General features: G+C 33.5%; 1 protein-coding gene and 1 pseudogene across 1 annotated transcript; both read left to right on the top strand.

Annotated features, from left to right (window-relative positions):
* The first annotated feature begins 2877 nt into the window (after window positions 1–2877).
* Window positions 2878–5271, top strand: LOC130499964 (pentatricopeptide repeat-containing protein At1g64100-like; annotated as a pseudogene).
* Window positions 5272–11529: 6258 nt separating this feature from the next.
* On the top strand, window positions 11530–14116 carry LOC108827691 (pentatricopeptide repeat-containing protein At1g64100). The gene is made up of 2 exons (XM_018601154.2): window positions 11530–13752; window positions 13880–14116. The coding sequence occupies exons 1-2, from the start codon at window positions 11710–11712 to the stop codon at window positions 13898–13900; spliced, it is 2064 nt and encodes a 687-aa protein (XP_018456656.1). The 5' UTR covers window positions 11530–11709; the 3' UTR covers window positions 13901–14116.
* The last annotated feature ends 4142 nt before the right edge of the window (window positions 14117–18258 follow it).

The raw sequence follows: 18258 nt of genomic DNA, 5'->3' as shown, positions 1-18258 counted from the left end.
TCATCAATTTTAGTAGTCATGTCACAATTATTAATCTAGGTGTTTTCCTGCACCATGTGTAGTGATGAATTTTTTTAAAATTTAAATTTTATATTTAAAAATGTAATTTAATAATATTATATATTTTAATTTTTGACCAACAACTAATATAAATATCATTAATTAAGCATAAAATTAAGAGAAAATATTTTTTTTAATTTTAAATTATATTTAAGAATGATATATATAAAGTTCAAATCGTAGATTAAAAAAATATTTATTTCATTTGGTTAAATGTATTAAATCAACTTGTACAAAATTACTAAAAAATCATATAAAATTGTATAGTTATCAAAAATTAAAACTAAATAATATTTACATAATTTGTAGATACCTAAAAGAAACTAATGATATTACGATTTTTTTTTAAAATTCCGAAAAAATTTAGAATAATTTAGATAATAAAATTTTTATAATTATAAAAATAAATTATATAATATTTGAAATTCAAAATATCATATTTGAATATATTTATTTTAGTGATGATTTATGATTTATTACCATATTCCACAAAGTTTACCAAAAATATAAATCAATATTAAACATAATATATGAGTTATTGCCATATTCTAAAAATATTTCCAAAAAAATATATCAGCATTAAATGTAATTGTCCATGTCATATTTAACCATATGACATGTCATCAATCTTAATAGCCACGTCATAATTTTTTTGTGAAAACGATTGTAGAGAAGACATGTGGCAAATCACTTCTCAAATATAGACTAGGGGATGGCTGTCTTTGTGTAGTTTTTTTTTAAAAAAATTTGTGCATATATATTTGATCGCATTTGTAAACATATTTTCCAGCCAAGTTCCAGTGAGTCTTAGATGCTTCAGTAACGAAATAGATAATAAGTGTTCATTTGGTATGTCTTGCTAATTAGTAGTTCTGGGCAAAAAAATTGGAACCCAAGAAATGAATCGGAACTGAATAGAAATACCTATAACTGAACCGGACGGATCCAAATCAAAATACCCATAATTAAACTGGACTAAAACTCTTAAATATTCGAATGATTGCTAAATTTATATATTCGAAATAACCGAACAGAATTGAAACCGAACGAACACTTGAATATATAATCGAAAGGGTATATATATATATATATATATTACATACATATAACATAATTACATAACAAAAAATATATATAAAATTTAAAAATCTATTAAAAATATCTAAAATATTTGAAAAACTAAATTATTATAAAATATTTGATTCATCCAAAATTATCCTAATATGTTTTATCCAAAATATCCTAAGTATTTGAAAATATCCAATTTTTTTCAGGCCTCAGCCTCAAATAGAAGTTTATATCTTCACTTACAACATTATCATTGAAGGGATGTGCGAGGCTGGGAAAGTGGAAGACGTACAACATTTATTCAATAGCCTCAGCCTCAAAGGATTGCAGCCCGATGTTATAACATACAATACGATAATCTCAGGATTGGGTACAAAACGTCTATACTACAGGAAGCGGATGACTTATTTATAAAAATGAAAGAAGATGGGTCTCTTTGAGATGACCGTACCTATAATGTGCTAATCAGAGCACATCTTAGAAATGGTGACATTTCTGTATCAGCAGAACTCATCAAAGAAATGAGAGGTTGCGGGTTTTCTGAAGATGCTTCAACCTTTGGTTTACTCACTAATATGTTATATGATGGGAGATTGGACAAAAGCTTCCTCAACATGATTTCTTAACCCTCGAGAGAAGAGTTGTGAGGTGAATTGATTTGTCTGCTATGAGCCTATGACAAAAAAGATCTGATCCACTTGTTGACGTAAGATCAGTACTCAACTGAAGTAAGCTGAGCTCTTATAAAAATATAGATTCCTAAAGTTGTTATTAGTTTTAATATGTTCATCATTTTCTTTGTAACTTGGTTGATTTGACGTAACCTGGAAAATATTGCGGATATAATTATGATGCCAATTATGAGCTCTGAGCAAATAGGGTCGAGCAGGAGGGAAATAGGATTCCCAAAAATTCATTCTGAATATTTCAGATTAGGTAGTTTAACATCAAAATGGGAGTTTAGGTAGTTGGTTAATGCCAATAACTTATTGAGCACTTTTAAGGTATCAGGATGGTCTGCTGGTATTTGTATTAGCAGGGCATTAATCTGCTCTTGTTGATTGCTCTTTGTTGATTGCTTTGTTGATGAGAATTAGGATGCCGAATACCAAGAAATGGTTAGTAATTCAAAGAAAAATTGTAGCTACCTGGTGAAAAAGCAGTTTCAGTGATACATGTGAAAACCTAAAGTGCATTGAGATTAATAAGATTGCTGCAAAGCATTTGAAACTCCATTTTGCTGTCTTTCATTTCTCATAACAAGAATGAGTTGGTTTGTAATTTGTGAACATGTCTTTGTAGGAGAGTCAGAGTGAAGTTACAAAAGGAAGATGTGACCTTACCTAATCCAGCATTCCAGCAATTACTTCGAATAAGAAAGTCTTTTTTTTTTGGTTTATTCTCTTTTGGTACTCATAGTCAGAATTGGAAAATTCTATAACATAGAATGTGTCAGACCAGCTTAATCAGTCGGTATTATCGTTCTATTTAACTTGATTTCGGTGAAAATCTTTCAACCTACTTTTATAGGGTAATGTTTAACTACTTTTATAGGATAATGTTTTTTTTTTGTTACATTGGAACATTGGTTGATCAGTTTAGTTATTGTTAACTGCCCAAAGAGGAGAGAATTTTTTTTTTTTTTAAAGAAATTATTAGCTTGACGGGACCGACGCGCTGAGTGGGTTCAACTCTGAACCGGAAATTGTATAATTCAAATTGAACCGGTTGTTGTAAATCAAATGGAACCGGTTTACTAGCCACTCAGTCGAGAGTGGTTTTAGAGATCGACGAAGAACAAAGTTCAGGCGAAGCAAAAATGTTGGCTAGGGTTTATAGATCCGGATCTTCTTCTTCTCCTGCTGTGTCTGCGGCTAGATTGTTCTGTACGAGATCGATTCGTCATGCTCTGGCCAAGAAAAGCAGGGATGGAGAGAGTGGTTTTGGAGGAGAGAGTTTGAAGCTGCGAAGCGGATTTCACGAAATCAAAGGGTTAGAAGATGCGATTGATTTGTTCGGTGATATGGTACGATCTCGTCCTTTACCTTCAGTAATTGATTTCTGTAAATTGATGGGAGTTGTGGTGAGGATGGGAAGGCTCGATGTTGTGATTTCTCTCCATAGGAAGATGGAAATGAGGCGGGTTCCATGTAACGCATACAGCTTCACCATCCTGATGAAGTGTTTCTGCAGCTGCTCTAAGCTGCCGTTTGCTTTGTCTACATTTGGTAAGATCACCAAGCTTGGTTTTCATCCCACTGTTGTTACCTTCAGCACCCTGCTCCACGGATTATGTGTGGAAGACAGGATCTCTGAAGCCTTGGATTTGTTTCATCAAATGTGTAAACCAAATGTCGTAACCTTCACCACGCTGATGAACGGTCTTTGCCGTGAGGGTCGAGTTGTCGAAGCTGTAGCTCTGCTTGATCGGATGCTAGAAGATGGTCTCCAGCCTAACCAGATTACTTATGGAACAATCGTGGATGGGATGTGTAAGATGGGAGACACTGTGTCTGCATTGAATCTTCTGAGGAAGATGGAGGAGGTGAGCCACATCAAACCCAATGTGGTAATCTGGCCTTTGGAAAGACGGACGTCATACCGATGCTCAAAATCTTTTCAGTGAAATGCAAGACAAGGGAATCTTTCCCAATTTATTTACCTACAGCTGTATGATTAATGGATTTTGTAGCTCTGGTAGATGGAGTGAAGCCCAGCAGTTGTTGCAAGAAATGTTAGAAAGGAAGAAGATCAGCCCTGATGTTGTAACTTATAATGCTTTGATCAATGCATTTGTCAAGGAAGGCAAATTCTTTGAGGCTGAAGAATTATACGATGAGATGCTTCCAAGGGGTATAATCCCTAGTACAATCACATATAGTTCAATGATCGATGGATTTTGCAAACAGAATCGTCTTGATGCTGCTGAGCACATGTTTTATTTGATGGCTACCAAGGGCTGCTCTCCGGACATAATCACTTTCAATACTCTCATAGCCGGATACTGTAGAGCTAAGAGGGTAGATGATGGAATAAAACTTCTCCATGAGATGACTGAAGCAGGATTAGTTGCTAACACAATTACTTACACCACTCTTATTCACGGGTTCTGTCAGGTGGGCGATCTTAATGCTGCTCAAGACCTTCTACAGGAGATGGTCTCTAGTGGTGTGTGCCCTAATGTCGTTACTTGTAACACTTTGCTGGACGGTCTCTGCGATAATGGGAAACTAAAAGATGCATTGGAAATGTTTAAGGCTATGCAGAAGAGTAAGATGGATATTGATGCTAGTCACCCCTTTAATGGTGTGGAACCTGATGTTCAAACTTACAATATATTGATCAGTGGCTTGATCAATGAAGGGAAGTTTTTAGAGGCCGAGGAATTATACGAGGAGATGCCACACAGAGGTATAGTCCCAGATACTATCACCTATAACTCAGTGATCCATGGTTTATGCAAGCAAAGCCGCCTAGATGAGGCTACACAAATGTTTGATTCGATGGGTAGCAAGAGCTTCTCTCCAAACGTAGTGACCTTTACTACACTCATTAATGGATACTGTAAGGCAGGAAGGGTTGATGATGGGCTGGAGCTTTTCTGCGAGATGGGTCGAAGAGGGATAGTTGCTAACGCAATTACTTACATCACTTTGATTCATGGTTTTCGTAAAGTGGGTAATATTAATGGGGCTCTAGATATTTTCCAGGAGATGATGGCAAGTGGTGTGTATCCTGATACCATTACTATCCGCAATATGCTGACTGGTTTATGGAGTAAAGAGGAACTAAAAAGGGCAGTGGCAATGCTTGAGGATCTGCAGATGAGTGTGGGTATGTCATTCAACAATTTTGTTTTCAAATTTCGTTGCTTACCTTTAAGTTTCTGGAGAAGAGCTGCAGCTTTTGCTGTAGCATCAGGGAAGCTTGCATAAACGGTTTGGTGTGTTTGTTTTGCAGGATATCAGTTGGAGGATGAATAAAAGAAGAAAAAATTGGCAAATTGGGCAAATCACAAGTTTGAAATAGGGAATTGGGCGACCTCAAGTTTAAATTAGCCAATTGGGCAACTTTTTGCATTTGCCCATGTAAACTTATGTCTAAATATCCTTTGGGACCTTTGTTAGATTCATTATTTACATCTTTGCCATTTCAATTAAAATATATCTAAAATAAAATTTGTCACATCACATCTCTCATTCTTTAATTTGTCACACCACCTCTCTCATTCTTTTTCTCTTTCCTTCTTTTTCTCTCTCCTTCTTTTCCACACCACCAACCATCATCTACGAAAATCATCTCCCTCTCCTTCTTTTCCTCTCATCTTCTTTTTTCTCTCTCATTCTTTTCTACACCACCACCTTTACAATTAAATTAACTGAAGAAGAAAAATCATTTTTTCTTCAACTGAAGAATAAGAAACAATTACGCTCATGTACATTCCAAGCCCCTGTTTATGAAATTTATACATATGACACCTAAATGTAATATTTATACACTAAAAATGATTAAAATGAATGCTTAATATCATACAAAAATACTATATATCATTTATTAATTATTAAAAGTATAAATACTAAAAATGTTTATTAAAATTTAAAAATTGATTTCTTAAAAGTAATCTAATGGGAAAAATTATCTAGGTTAGATTTCAATTTTATTGTTTGGTTTTTAAAAAAATATTTCATTATCTTTTAATTGTTTAAATTATATTTCATTATCTTTTAATAATTTAGTTTTTAAAAAATCTTTGAATAATACAAGATAATATAATGTCTATTTTCTATTAAAACATCTTATATCCATCTAAAATTCTAGTTTTCATGGCTGTGATTTTATTGAGAAAAACTAAACAATTAATAGAAAATGTCATTTTTCTATTGAAAAATTATCTAGATTTTATTTCGATTTTATTGATTTTTTTGTAACTGTATTATATATTTCATAATAAAAATATGATGTATTTTTTTTAAAGAAATCTTTCATTATATTTCATTTTAGATGTCTTTAATGTCAATTATTTATTGTTTAATCTTTAATTGTTTAGTTTTTTAATTGTTTAGCTTTTTATTATAAAAATATTTAATTGTTTAGTTTTTTTATTATAAGATGTATTTCACTTATTTATTTCAACATTTCATTTCTAAACAATCTTAAATTTTATATGAAAAATTATGTTGTCTAAATGAATGTGCTTCACATATATGAAAACACAATTAAACTAATATGTTAATTTATTTTATTGAATTTAATGAAAATATTTTGGTATATCAGCTTTTACAAATGAAATGTTGTTATAAATTATTTCATTGTTTTTACCACCTTTTAGTTAATTAGATCATCTATAATGAGATTGACAAAATTTTAGATTATAATACCAATAGGTTATTAGCAAAATATTTAAATTTTATATAGAGTAAAATGTGAGTTCTAAATAATTAACGTATAATTGTTTTGGAGAGCACTGTGCTCTCGTTGTATTCGTAGAAGTATTTAAATTTTATACTTAATATGTATTTAAACTCTCCAATGCAATAAGGGATATAAACAAAAGGTATTCATAGATGTTATGTATTCGTACACCGATGTATTCGTATACCTTAAATATATGTATACTTATGTATACATATACTTGTGTATTCGTACACCTTAAGTATTCGATGGGTTATGTTGGTATTCGTATATTTTATGTATTTGTACACCTTATGTATACTTATGTATATGTACACCTTATGTATTTGTACATCTTAAGTATTAGATGAGTTATGTTGATATTCGTACACCTTATGTATTCGTACACCTTCTGTATACCTTAGGTATTCGTACACCTTAGGTATTTGTACACCTAAGGTATTCGTACACCTTATGTATACTTATGTATACGTACACCTTATATATTCGAACACCTTAGATATTCGTACATCTTATGTATACGTATACTTATTTCTTGAGTTATAGTGAATTAGATTGTATTAAACGTTAGACATAGGGTTCCGGATTTATCCAAGGGTTCCAGATTGTTTCAGATTCTGGATTTACCCAATGGTTCTGGATTTACCCAAGGGTTCCGGATTTAGGATTCAAGGTTTAGAGTTTAGGATTTTAGGTTTAGTGTTTTGTTGATGATTTTTAATATTTAAGATAAATGTAGACAAATTTGTTCTTCCTACCATTTTGACAAAAAATGAAAGATCTATGTAGGTTTCCAAGTTTATTAAATTTACCCAGATTTATGAAAATTATCCATAAATTTATATAATTTTATGAATAATTTATCATTTATTTGGGTAAATTTCATAAATATGAAAGTTTCTTTTATGGGTCAAAATGTATAATTTATTCGGATTCTGGATTTACCCAAGGGTTCCGGATTTACCCAAGGATTCCAGATTTAGGATTCATGGTTTAGAGTTTAGGAGTTTATGTTTAGTGTTTTGTTGATGATTTTAAATATTTAAGATAAGAAGTTTATGCGAGAGAATTTGGTCAAACTCAGGTTGAGTCTTAACTTCTTAAGACATAAAAATCACTAGATACTTGACATGGAGGCACCAAATTATCCTATATTTTTTGGACTTAATCTTGGTGTACCCCTAGAGTAAACCTTAAGGTTCACCAACCAATAGAAATCACTCATTTCACAGTTGATATCTTTTAAAAAAGTAAACAAAATATTGTCGAGTTATATTACATTTTTAAAATAAAAATATTAAAAAATAAAAATAATAATATATGCAAAAAAAAAGATTTTTTAAAAAGATTTTAATTTCGTCAACAAAACACTAAACTCTAAACTCTAAATCCTAAACCCTTGGATAAATACTAAACCCTAAATTAAAAACATTAAACCATAATAGTATTTTTAAGATTTAATGTTTTAGTGTTTAGTGTTTTTGATTTAGAATTTAGGATTATCCAAGTGTTTATGATTTATCCAAGGGTTTAGGGTTTAGAATTTAGGGTTTAGGGTTTAGAGTTTAAAATTATCCAAGGGTCTAGGGTATACCCAAGGGTTTAGGGTTTAGGATTTAGGGTTTAGGGTTTAGAATTTAGGGTTTAGGGTTTAGAGTTTAAAATTATCCAAGGGTTTAGGGTATACCCAAGGGTTTAGGGTTTAGGATTTAGGGTTTAAGGTTTAGTGTTTTTTGACGATATTAAAAATAGTTTTCAAAAATTCATTTTTTGTAACGGCTATTATTTTTTTTTTATATTTTATTTATTTTAAAAACATAATATAACTTGACAATATTTTCTTTTCTTTTTAAAAAAAATATTAATTATGAAATACTTGATTCCTATTGGTTGGGTGAACCTAAATGTTCACTCTAGGGGTGAACCTAAGGATAACTCTATTTTTTGGGGTGAAATAGCACTATAGCGGATATCTTTTTCAATAGATTATAAGCACGGCTCTACCTATGACTAATCAAGAACTTGGGATGATTGGAAATCTGCAGGTTGTACTCAATATGGGATTATATTGGTTCTAACAAGTAGATATGATCCTTGAAAATTAAAGTTATTAGATCAGTTCATCGTGAAAGGTGTAGGGTTTGTCATTTTATTAACAAATTTGTCATTTCATTAACAATTTTTGTCATTTTATAAACATGAAAATTATAACGAATGCACTTTGCTGCCAGATCCCAATTTGTCATTTTATTTTTGGGAAAAAAATGTAGCATTTCGTGAGTGTTTCTATTTTTGGCAAAAACAAAAAGTGTGAGATCAATTTTGACCAAAAAAAAATGTAAGATTCACGTAGGTTTCCAAATTTATTAAATTTACCCAACTATATTAAAATTAAATGTAGACAAATTTGTTTTCCTGCCATTTTGGCAAAAAATGAAGGATCTATGAAGGTTTCCAAGTTTATTAAATTTACTCAGATTTATGATAATTATCCATAAATTTACATAATTTTATGAATTATCATTTATTTGGGTAGATTTCATAAATATGAAAGTTTCTTTTATGAGTCAAAATGTATAATTTATTGGGTAACTTTCATAAATTTTAGAATTTACATCGATTTTATATTAATTCGTATAGATTTATGTTGACTTTATATATGAAAAAATATGTATTATATTAAAAGTAGTTGCTCATATATGATTTTTAAATATTAAATATGATCCAAAAGTTTAATGAATAAAGAATGTTTATGGGATTTACAAAAGTTAGTTGTTAAAAGTTAGTGGGAAAAAAATTATTTTTTATAGGCAAAGTGGATTTTGGGTCCCACGAAATTACTTTTCCAACTTGCCAAGTTTAATAGGCAAAAAGGTTAAAAATGTCATAAATTTATTCTCTCTCTACTAGGTTGCCCAATTGCCTAATATAAACTTGAGGTGGCCTATTTTCCTAATTCAAACTTAAAAGTTGCCCTTTCCCCTAATTGACCCATAAAAGAATGAAAGACATTTTTCTTTTCCAAATTACAATCCCTAGATAATTTTATTTTGTAGGTGCATTCCATCGGTTATGATTACAGAATAGCTACGCTTCTCTATTGATTCTTATTGCGCCGTTGGTGACGTTTTCCATGGAATCAAGTAGTGTTTTATCTCCTATCACTAACAACATATTCATAGATTTTGTTTATCACTTGTTCTGTGTTCCTGATCATATACTTGACTCAGTTTCTGTGATTTCATCAAGTTTTTGAGAACAGAAGAAGCAAAAAAGAAAACGAGCAGAGCTGCTCTTACAATGTTTTAACCGTGAGTGATAAATTTATTTACATAAAAGTATTTTAAAAATAGATTTAATCAACCAATTTAATATATTATTTTATATTTAGTTCATTTTTTTTTGACATCTTTTATATTTAGTTTAGAACACCTCTATTTGAGTACAACATAGATTATAATGATAAATTTATAAAATAGCATAATTTTTTATTTTCATTGTTTTATGATAAAATTCTAAATAACAATAATTATAATATTATTATATTACTAATTGCAAAAATTAATTAATACATTATTTTATAATAAATATTTAAAACGTTGGGTAGGATTTTGTTAGATTTTTTTCAACAAATTTTGTTATAGCTAAAATAAAATTCAAATGTATTGTTAAAATTGATTTTTTTTTTTTTGATTATTAAGATTTAATATAAATAAACATATATGTCATATTAAATATTTAACTAAGTGGTCCTAATCTTTGAACTAGGGGTGGGCGTTCGGGTACCTATTCGGGTTTCGGTTCGAGTCTATTCGGATTTCGGATTTTTGGGGTCAAAGATTTTAGCCCCATTCGGTTATTTCTAAATTACGGTTCGGGTTCGGTTCGGATCCTTGCGGATTCGGTTCGGGTTCGGATAACCCGTTTAAATTATTTTCAAAATTTTAAAATTTCATTATATATTTTAAACTTTTCGAAATTTGTAAACAAAATAATATATTACATATAAATTTCAATAATATGTGTCGAAGTACCAAAACTTAACATGTAAATTGGTTTGATTTGGATATTTGGATAGAAAATCAATCATATTTTATATATTTTTGGTGTTTTGAGTATGCTTTAACTATTTATACATGTACTTTTTAATGTTTTTATATATTTTCTAGTATTTTGAACAATTTAAAAGTATTATATATATTTTAGATGCTTTTTAATATATATTCAATCTAAAAATAGTTAAATATATATGTATATTAATCTATTTCGGATACATTCGGATATCCAAAATATTTTGGTTCGGATCGGGTTCGGTTTTGGTTCTTTAAATACCAAAAATTTAAACCTATTCGGATATTCAATTAATTTCGGTTCGGATTTGGTATTACTTTTGCAGATCGGATTCGGTTCGGTTCTTTGGATTCAGTTTTTTTGTCCAGCCCTACTCTGAACAGTAGATAAAAAATAGAACCCTAAATTAATAGGTTAGATTTTGGTTAGGTCTTTCTAATTAGTATGGAGATTCTCGATTCCTTCTCATTGCAGTGTGGTATGTCCAACTCATTGTTTATGTACATATCCAATTTAGTTTTGAGTCAAATGTTTAGTTACTTAAGAGTTGAATGAAATAGGGGATGATATTGATGGCCAAGGTTCTCCCAAAGTAAATAACTTTGTTTATATTTTAAGTTAGCTTATAACATCAATAAAAATGTCATTAACTGGTTCAATAAAAATGTCATTAACTGGTTCCTCTAATATAATTATTTAACACACCTGGCTGTTGATAAATTTTTATGATCGTTTAATAATTTTAGAAGTGGATAGTCTGTAAATGGTCTTTGATTGGTCGTCTTGATTTTTAAAAGTGGACTAAACAAGAAGGCTTAGTAATAAATACTGAACCGGAACTCTACTGGTTTCAATAGCTCGGTTTATCAATTTCTCTCGGCTCTGGGTTTAGTGAATCATGTGGCCCTGTGGGTTTAAACAAGGAACTCAATCAATCAACTGGTGACAAATCTGAACCGGAAATTGTATAATTCAAACTGAACCGGTTCTTGTAAAACAAATGGAACCCGTTTGTACTTTATCTCTCGTTTATTTTCTCAGTCACGAGTTTTTTTTAGAGATCGACGAAGAACAAAATTTAGGCGAAACAAAAATAAAATGTTGGCTAGGGTTTGTGGATTCAAGTGTTCTTCTTCTCCTGCTGAGTCTGCGGCTAGATTGTTCTGTACGAGATCGATTCGTGATACTCTGGCCAAGGCAAGCGGAGAGAGTTGCGAAGCAGGTTTTGGAGGAGAGAGTTTGAAGCTGCAAAGTGGGTTTCATGAAATCAAAGGTTTAGAGGATGCGATTGATTTGTTCAGTGACATGCTTCGATCTCGTCCTTTACCTTCTGTGGTTGATTTCTGTAAATTGATGGGTGTGGTGGTGAGAATGGAACGCCCGGATCTTGTGATTTCTCTCTATCAGAAGATGGAAAGGAAACAGATTCGATGTGATATATACAGCTTCACCATTCTGATAAAATGTTTCTGCAGCTGCTCTAAGCTCCCCTTTGCTTTGTCTACATTTGGTAAGATCACCAAGCTTGGACTCCACCCTGATGTTGTTACCTTCAACACCCTGCTCCACGGATTGTGCGTGGAAGATAGGGTTTCTGAAGCTTTGAATTTGTTTCATCAAATGTTTGAAACGACATGTAGGCCCAATGTCGTAACCTTCACCACTTTGATGAACGGTCTTTGCCGCGAGGGTAGAATTGTCGAAGCCGTAGCTCTGCTTGATCGGATGATGGAAGATGGTCTCCAGCCTACCCAGATTACTTATGGAACAATCGTAGATGGGATGTGTAAGAAGGGAGATACTGTGTCTGCATTGAATCTTCTGAGGAAGATGGAGGAGGTGAGCCACATCATACCCAATGTTGTAATCTATAGTGCAATCATTGATAGCCTTTGTAAAGACGGACGTCATAGCGATGCACAAAATCTTTTCACTGAAATGCAAGAGAAAGGAATCTTTCCCGATTTATTTACCTACAACAGTATGATAGTTGGTTTTTGTAGCTCTGGTAGATGGAGCGACGCGGAGCAGTTGTTGCAAGAAATGTTAGAAAGGAAGATCAGCCCTGATGTTGTAACTTATAATGCTTTGATCAATGCATTTGTCAAGGAAGGCAAGTTCTTTGAGGCTGAAGAATTATACGATGAGATGCTTCCAAGGGGTATAATCCCTAATACAATCACATATAGTTCAATGATCGATGGATTTTGCAAACAGAATCGTCTTGATGCTGCTGAGCACATGTTTTATTTGATGGCTACCAAGGGCTGCTCTCCCAACCTAATCACTTTCAATACTCTCATAGACGGATATTGTGGGGCTAAGAGGATAGATGATGGAATGGAACTTCTCCATGAGATGACTGAAACAGGATTAGTTGCTGACACAACTACTTACAACACTCTTATTCACGGGTTCTATCTGGTGGGCGATCTTAATGCTGCTCTAGACCTTTTACAAGAGATGATCTCTAGTGGTTTGTGCCCTGATATCGTTACTTGTGACACTTTGCTGGATGGTCTCTGCGATAATGGGAAACTAAAAGATGCATTGGAAATGTTTAAGGTTATGCAGAAGAGTAAGAAGGATCTTGATGCTAGTCACCCCTTCAATGGTGTGGAACCTGATGTTCAAACTTACAATATATTGATCAGCGGCTTGATCAATGAAGGGAAGTTTTTAGAGGCCGAGGAATTATACGAGGAGATGCCCCACAGGGGTATAGTCCCAGATACTATCACCTATAGCTCAATGATCGATGGATTATGCAAGCAGAGCCGCCTAGATGAGGCTACACAAATGTTTGATTCGATGGGTAGCAAGAGCTTCTCTCCAAACGTAGTGACCTTTACTACACTCATTAATGGCTACTGTAAGGCAGGAAGGGTTGATGATGGGCTGGAGCTTTTCTGCGAGATGGGTCGAAGAGGGATAGTTGCTAACGCAATTACTTACATCACTTTGATTTGTGGTTTTCGTAAAGTGGGTAATATTAATGGGGCTCTAGACATTTTCCAGGAGATGATTTCAAGTGGTGTGTATCCTGATACCATTACCATCCGCAATATGCTGACTGGTTTATGGAGTAAAGAGGAACTAAAAAGGGCAGTGGCAATGCTTGAGAAACTGCAGATGAGTATGGTATGTAAGTTTCTGTTCAGTCTATGTATTTTTTATATAAACAAGAATGTATACATTCTTTTGTGTGTAGCTTCAGATTGATGATACACGTTCTGGAATTAACCATTGGTTTGGTTTTGCATTGTAGGATCTATCATTTGGGGGATGAATGATCAAAGATTTTCTTCTGTTTGCGCAGCAGAGCTTCAATGTCATTTTGTTTCTGCTGCTGCATGTATACCCTACTAATGTTTGATCAAATCGTTGAATAGAGTGATCATAGTGAAAAATTGTGTGGTTAGTAAGTTATTTTGCTGCTATTCTAATGACAGCCTTTTATGCGTCTATTGTCTGGGCTTAATAAATTTGACCATTTCCAATTAAATTCCATACACTTGTTTCACGCAAGATTATTGGTCTGAACTAAAGAGGCACACCTTCCAGAAGATTTCAGGTGTTAAAAGATGTTTAGGTGTCTGCCCGTTCTGTAGCTGTCACCATGGTTATCGTCAAGCTCGGTCTTCATGAGAGCTGATAGCTGTGATGCCATCTTCCTCCTCTTCTTCATATTGGCTCTGTCCTGCCTTGTCTGCTCCCATGTGGGTTCAGGAGGAGATCATGTTCTTTTAATCTTGGTGGAAATGTTGTTGTCGCTTATGCTTCTCTGGTTCGCCTCTTGACTTGCTTAGCTTCATTCTTTATCTCCAAATTGCTATGAAATCAATTTACCATACGTAGAATAAACTTGCAGATTCATTCTATTATTGCTTAAGCTTTTGTTAATCAACAAAGAAACCAGAGACGAGAAATACAAACTCTATAAGCTTCTCTTTTTTCTTTCTTGATAGTAAAACCGGTTAGAGAGTAGAGATTGATCATATGAACTAAAAATCGATACTAAAACGGTTTGGCTCCGACTTATAAACCGGAACCCCACCGTTTTGCATCTCTCTCTCAAACATCACACAATGTCCAAGATGAAGAAGTATTTGTGTTGTCATCTCTCTGGGTGAGGAGATGCAAATGTTATATTCTAATTGTTTTCAGTGCTTGGTCTAACTTTTTTAAGAGATTACTCCCAGTGGTTGGATCAAAGAAAGAGTCAACATTGCATTGTGTAAGGTGACGAAAACTGAGTTAAAGTAAGTGAGAACAATACTTCAATGCTTTTCTTGTGACAACCTGTGTAATCATCGCATTTGAATATATATGTATATGATGCTTATGATGAAGCTATGAGAATAGGCAAATAGGGTCTGTGTTATTTCCCTGCGATTCTAGATTCTGATTTGTTTTTCCTTCTTAATATTTAGATTAGGTGGTCTTGCTTATCCTGTTTTAGTATTAGAGTCGGAGTTTTGGGGATGAATCATCCCGGATGATATATACAATTGTGTATTTTATGAATTTCAGTTTTTAGTGGATAATGAACACGTTAACGTATTGGGATTATTGTATTAGAGCTGGGACTAAACTGCTCTCGTTGATTTCTTAGCAAACAGAAAAACTGCTCTTGTTGATCAACGTGTAGATGGGTAACTGAGATGCCCAACATGTGACAATCCAAAGTGCATTGAGATTAATATGATTGCTGCAAGCATTTGAAACTCCATTGTGCTGTCCTTCATTTCTCGTTACTAGAATCAGTTGGTTTGTAATTTGTGAACCCGTCTTTGTTTTTGCGTGGCTGTGATTTTGAGGTCGTCATGGTGTTTAGATTGACAATGCAGATCCATGCGGTTTCATGGTAGCAGGGAGAGTTAAGAGTGAAATTGCAAAAAGAAGATAATACAGCCATTATTTGAGTAAGAACGTCTCGGTTTTTTTGTTGGGGGTAGCAATAACTTTATCACAATCAGAACAGCGATATAACTTGTTAGAGTGGTGAAAAGCTCTCATACTTATTATACCTTAAGCTTACTAGTATTTTCACACGGCTACTAGAGTGGACATCTTAAAACTTTCTATGTGTCTAGTTTTAGTTATATCTGAAAAAGGAAAATGACAGAAAATTGGTGTGTTGTTTCTCTATTGGTTGCATATGGCGTTACTGAAGCTCTGTTCGGTTTATTTGAAATCCAGGGTCTGTCCTTTCTTTTGTCTAAATCATCAGTAGTGATCTTAAGTTCTTAACTCCATTGGTTATAATCCTTAACGTTCTCTATTTAATTTGGCTATTTCAAATCATTGATTCGAGTGTGTTTTCAGGTTGTGACAAGGAAGCTTATGCCCTGATGTCCAACAATATTAAACATGGGTTGCAGACCCTGATCTGATCTGTGGACTGTGATTATTGGGGAGGCACTGAAGAAGCGTGTTTCTTGAGAAAGCACTTAACTTCAAGTTCATATGAGACATATTTATGGAACCAAAAGTGTTGGAAAAGCTGCAGTATAGCCATCATCAAAAGTTGCTGATTGTTCTCACAACGCTTTGATTCTGTTCTTGCCAAAGAAACGAACTAAAAGCGTATTGTTGCTTGTAAACCGGTATTTAGTATCGATTCTTATACTATCAATATAATTAAATCAGAATACCTTTTATAGATTTACCTTTGATTTTCCTTGGCATATTACTTTTTGTGCTTCCTATAATTATATTTATTTCCCCTAATTATATACTAACTAATTCAACTAATATTAGTCAGAACCTACATTAAAAATACAACAACTTAATCTACTCCATCTAGAACAAGGCACAAAAAAGTGAATCGTGGTTTGGAGAGAGAAGAGAAAGAAAAGAGAGAAAAAGTGAATCGTGGTTTGGACCCGGCGGTCGGTCGGTGCGTTAGCGTCCGTGCCGCCGTCGGTGTCTGTTTTCTTTAAGCTAAAATTTAGTCTGATGTTTTTCCTCTCTATCTCCTCCGGCATCTGCTTTGTCCGAACTCTGGCCAGCCACCTCAGCGGTGGTTCTGTTCTTGGAGCAACGACGCGGTGGTGGGTTGATGGCGCGGTGAAGACATCTTTTGTTTGGGTCTACTTCTGGGAGATGGAGGCTACCTTAGCTCCATCGACGCCGGCCTTCGTATCCGCGACGGGGAAGCCTCTTCGGTTCCACCGTCATCGGTTCTAGTCTCCGGGGTGTGATGATCTCCACTGTCTTGCGCCGCCGGCTTTCGGCTCCTAGTTTATTAGGGTTTAGGTTTTTTTTTTTCTTTTCTTCTCTTTGTGGTTCGTTTGGGTTTGGTTGACCGTGGTCTCGTCGGAGGAGGGTGAAGGTCTCCGGCGGGAAGGTTGGTGATGCATGTGAAGCGTTCTCTAGGGTGTGTGCGATAAACTACGGGGGATGAGATCTCGTAGCGACGATTGATGCTCTCTCCGATTAGAGCCATCCTAGATCGAAAAAGTGTTCGCGATGAGGATGTGTGGAGTTTGTGAGCTCCGGTTGGGTTCCGGTGAACTGAGGTGTGGTTCCCCGGTGGTAGCGTGAAGCGGTGGTGGTGTGCTGGCCTGCGTGACGCGTGTCTCTCGAGGACGAGGATGTGAACACGTATCTTGATTCTCCCAAGGTTAGATCTACGCGGCGGCTGACATCCCGAGCATTCCGTAGCGCTAGGGTTTTGGTTTGTTTGGGCTGTAGGCCCGTTTCGGATTGTAATTTGGGCCCGAAGTTAGCGGGCTCGTTTGGTTGTAAGCTTTTGGGCTCTGGCCTTTATTTAATATAAAATCTTGACGGAAAAAAAAAAATCTACTCCATCTACGATTACATCAACCAAATGAAAGAATATGCATATATAATTTATAAATCGTAAAACCAATGCACCCACAAAATAGAAAAACCTCAAAATATACCAACAATACATTATACAAAATATATTCTATTTCTAATAAAATTAAAATATTATTAATAAATGGTCGATAGAAAAATTAAAAAACCTAATTTATTTACTAAAAGTTATACAAAACAGATTTTAAAAACATAATTAAAAACTAAAATAAAAAGTAGAAGTTATCTATTAGTCACTAATCGGGTTCCAAGTTTTAGTGATTTTTGACTTTTAAAATATTATTTTTTATAAAACCTAAATCTGATTTATCTTGGATCACCGGATTTACCGGTTCAATCTTGGATCTGGGTCGGGTTTCAAAACACTGAATATAAAACTTTAATTTTCGGATCGATTCCAAGTCAGATTTTTTTTATACGAATATTTTTGACTAATTATATTTAGTAGCTACTAAAAAATATAATATGTTGTAAACTTTAGAAATAAAGTTTAAAATAATCTTTGAAATGCATATAGTACAAGTATATAGTTACGTACTTGACATATTTAATATAGTCACCAAAATTATATCAAACTAAATTAATAATTACAAATATAATTACAAAAACATAAAACAAAAATCTCAAAAAAAAATTAAAACAAAAATTACCCGCCATCAAAGGGCGGGTTAAAATTTAGTTACAAAGTAAAGAACTAATTATCCATTTTTATCTTGTGTAATTCCCTGATGAATAATTAGGTTTTTATCCAATTTTATTCTGATTCTAGAAATGGTTAGTTACCTAAAAGAGTTGAGTAAG

This window comes from Raphanus sativus, chromosome 9, assembly GCF_000801105.2.
Source record: "Raphanus sativus cultivar WK10039 chromosome 9, ASM80110v3, whole genome shotgun sequence".
Taxonomy (NCBI): domain Eukaryota; kingdom Viridiplantae; phylum Streptophyta; class Magnoliopsida; order Brassicales; family Brassicaceae; genus Raphanus; species Raphanus sativus.
Note: the sequence above shows the minus strand (reverse complement) of the source record. Positions and strands in the feature narration are given on the sequence as shown.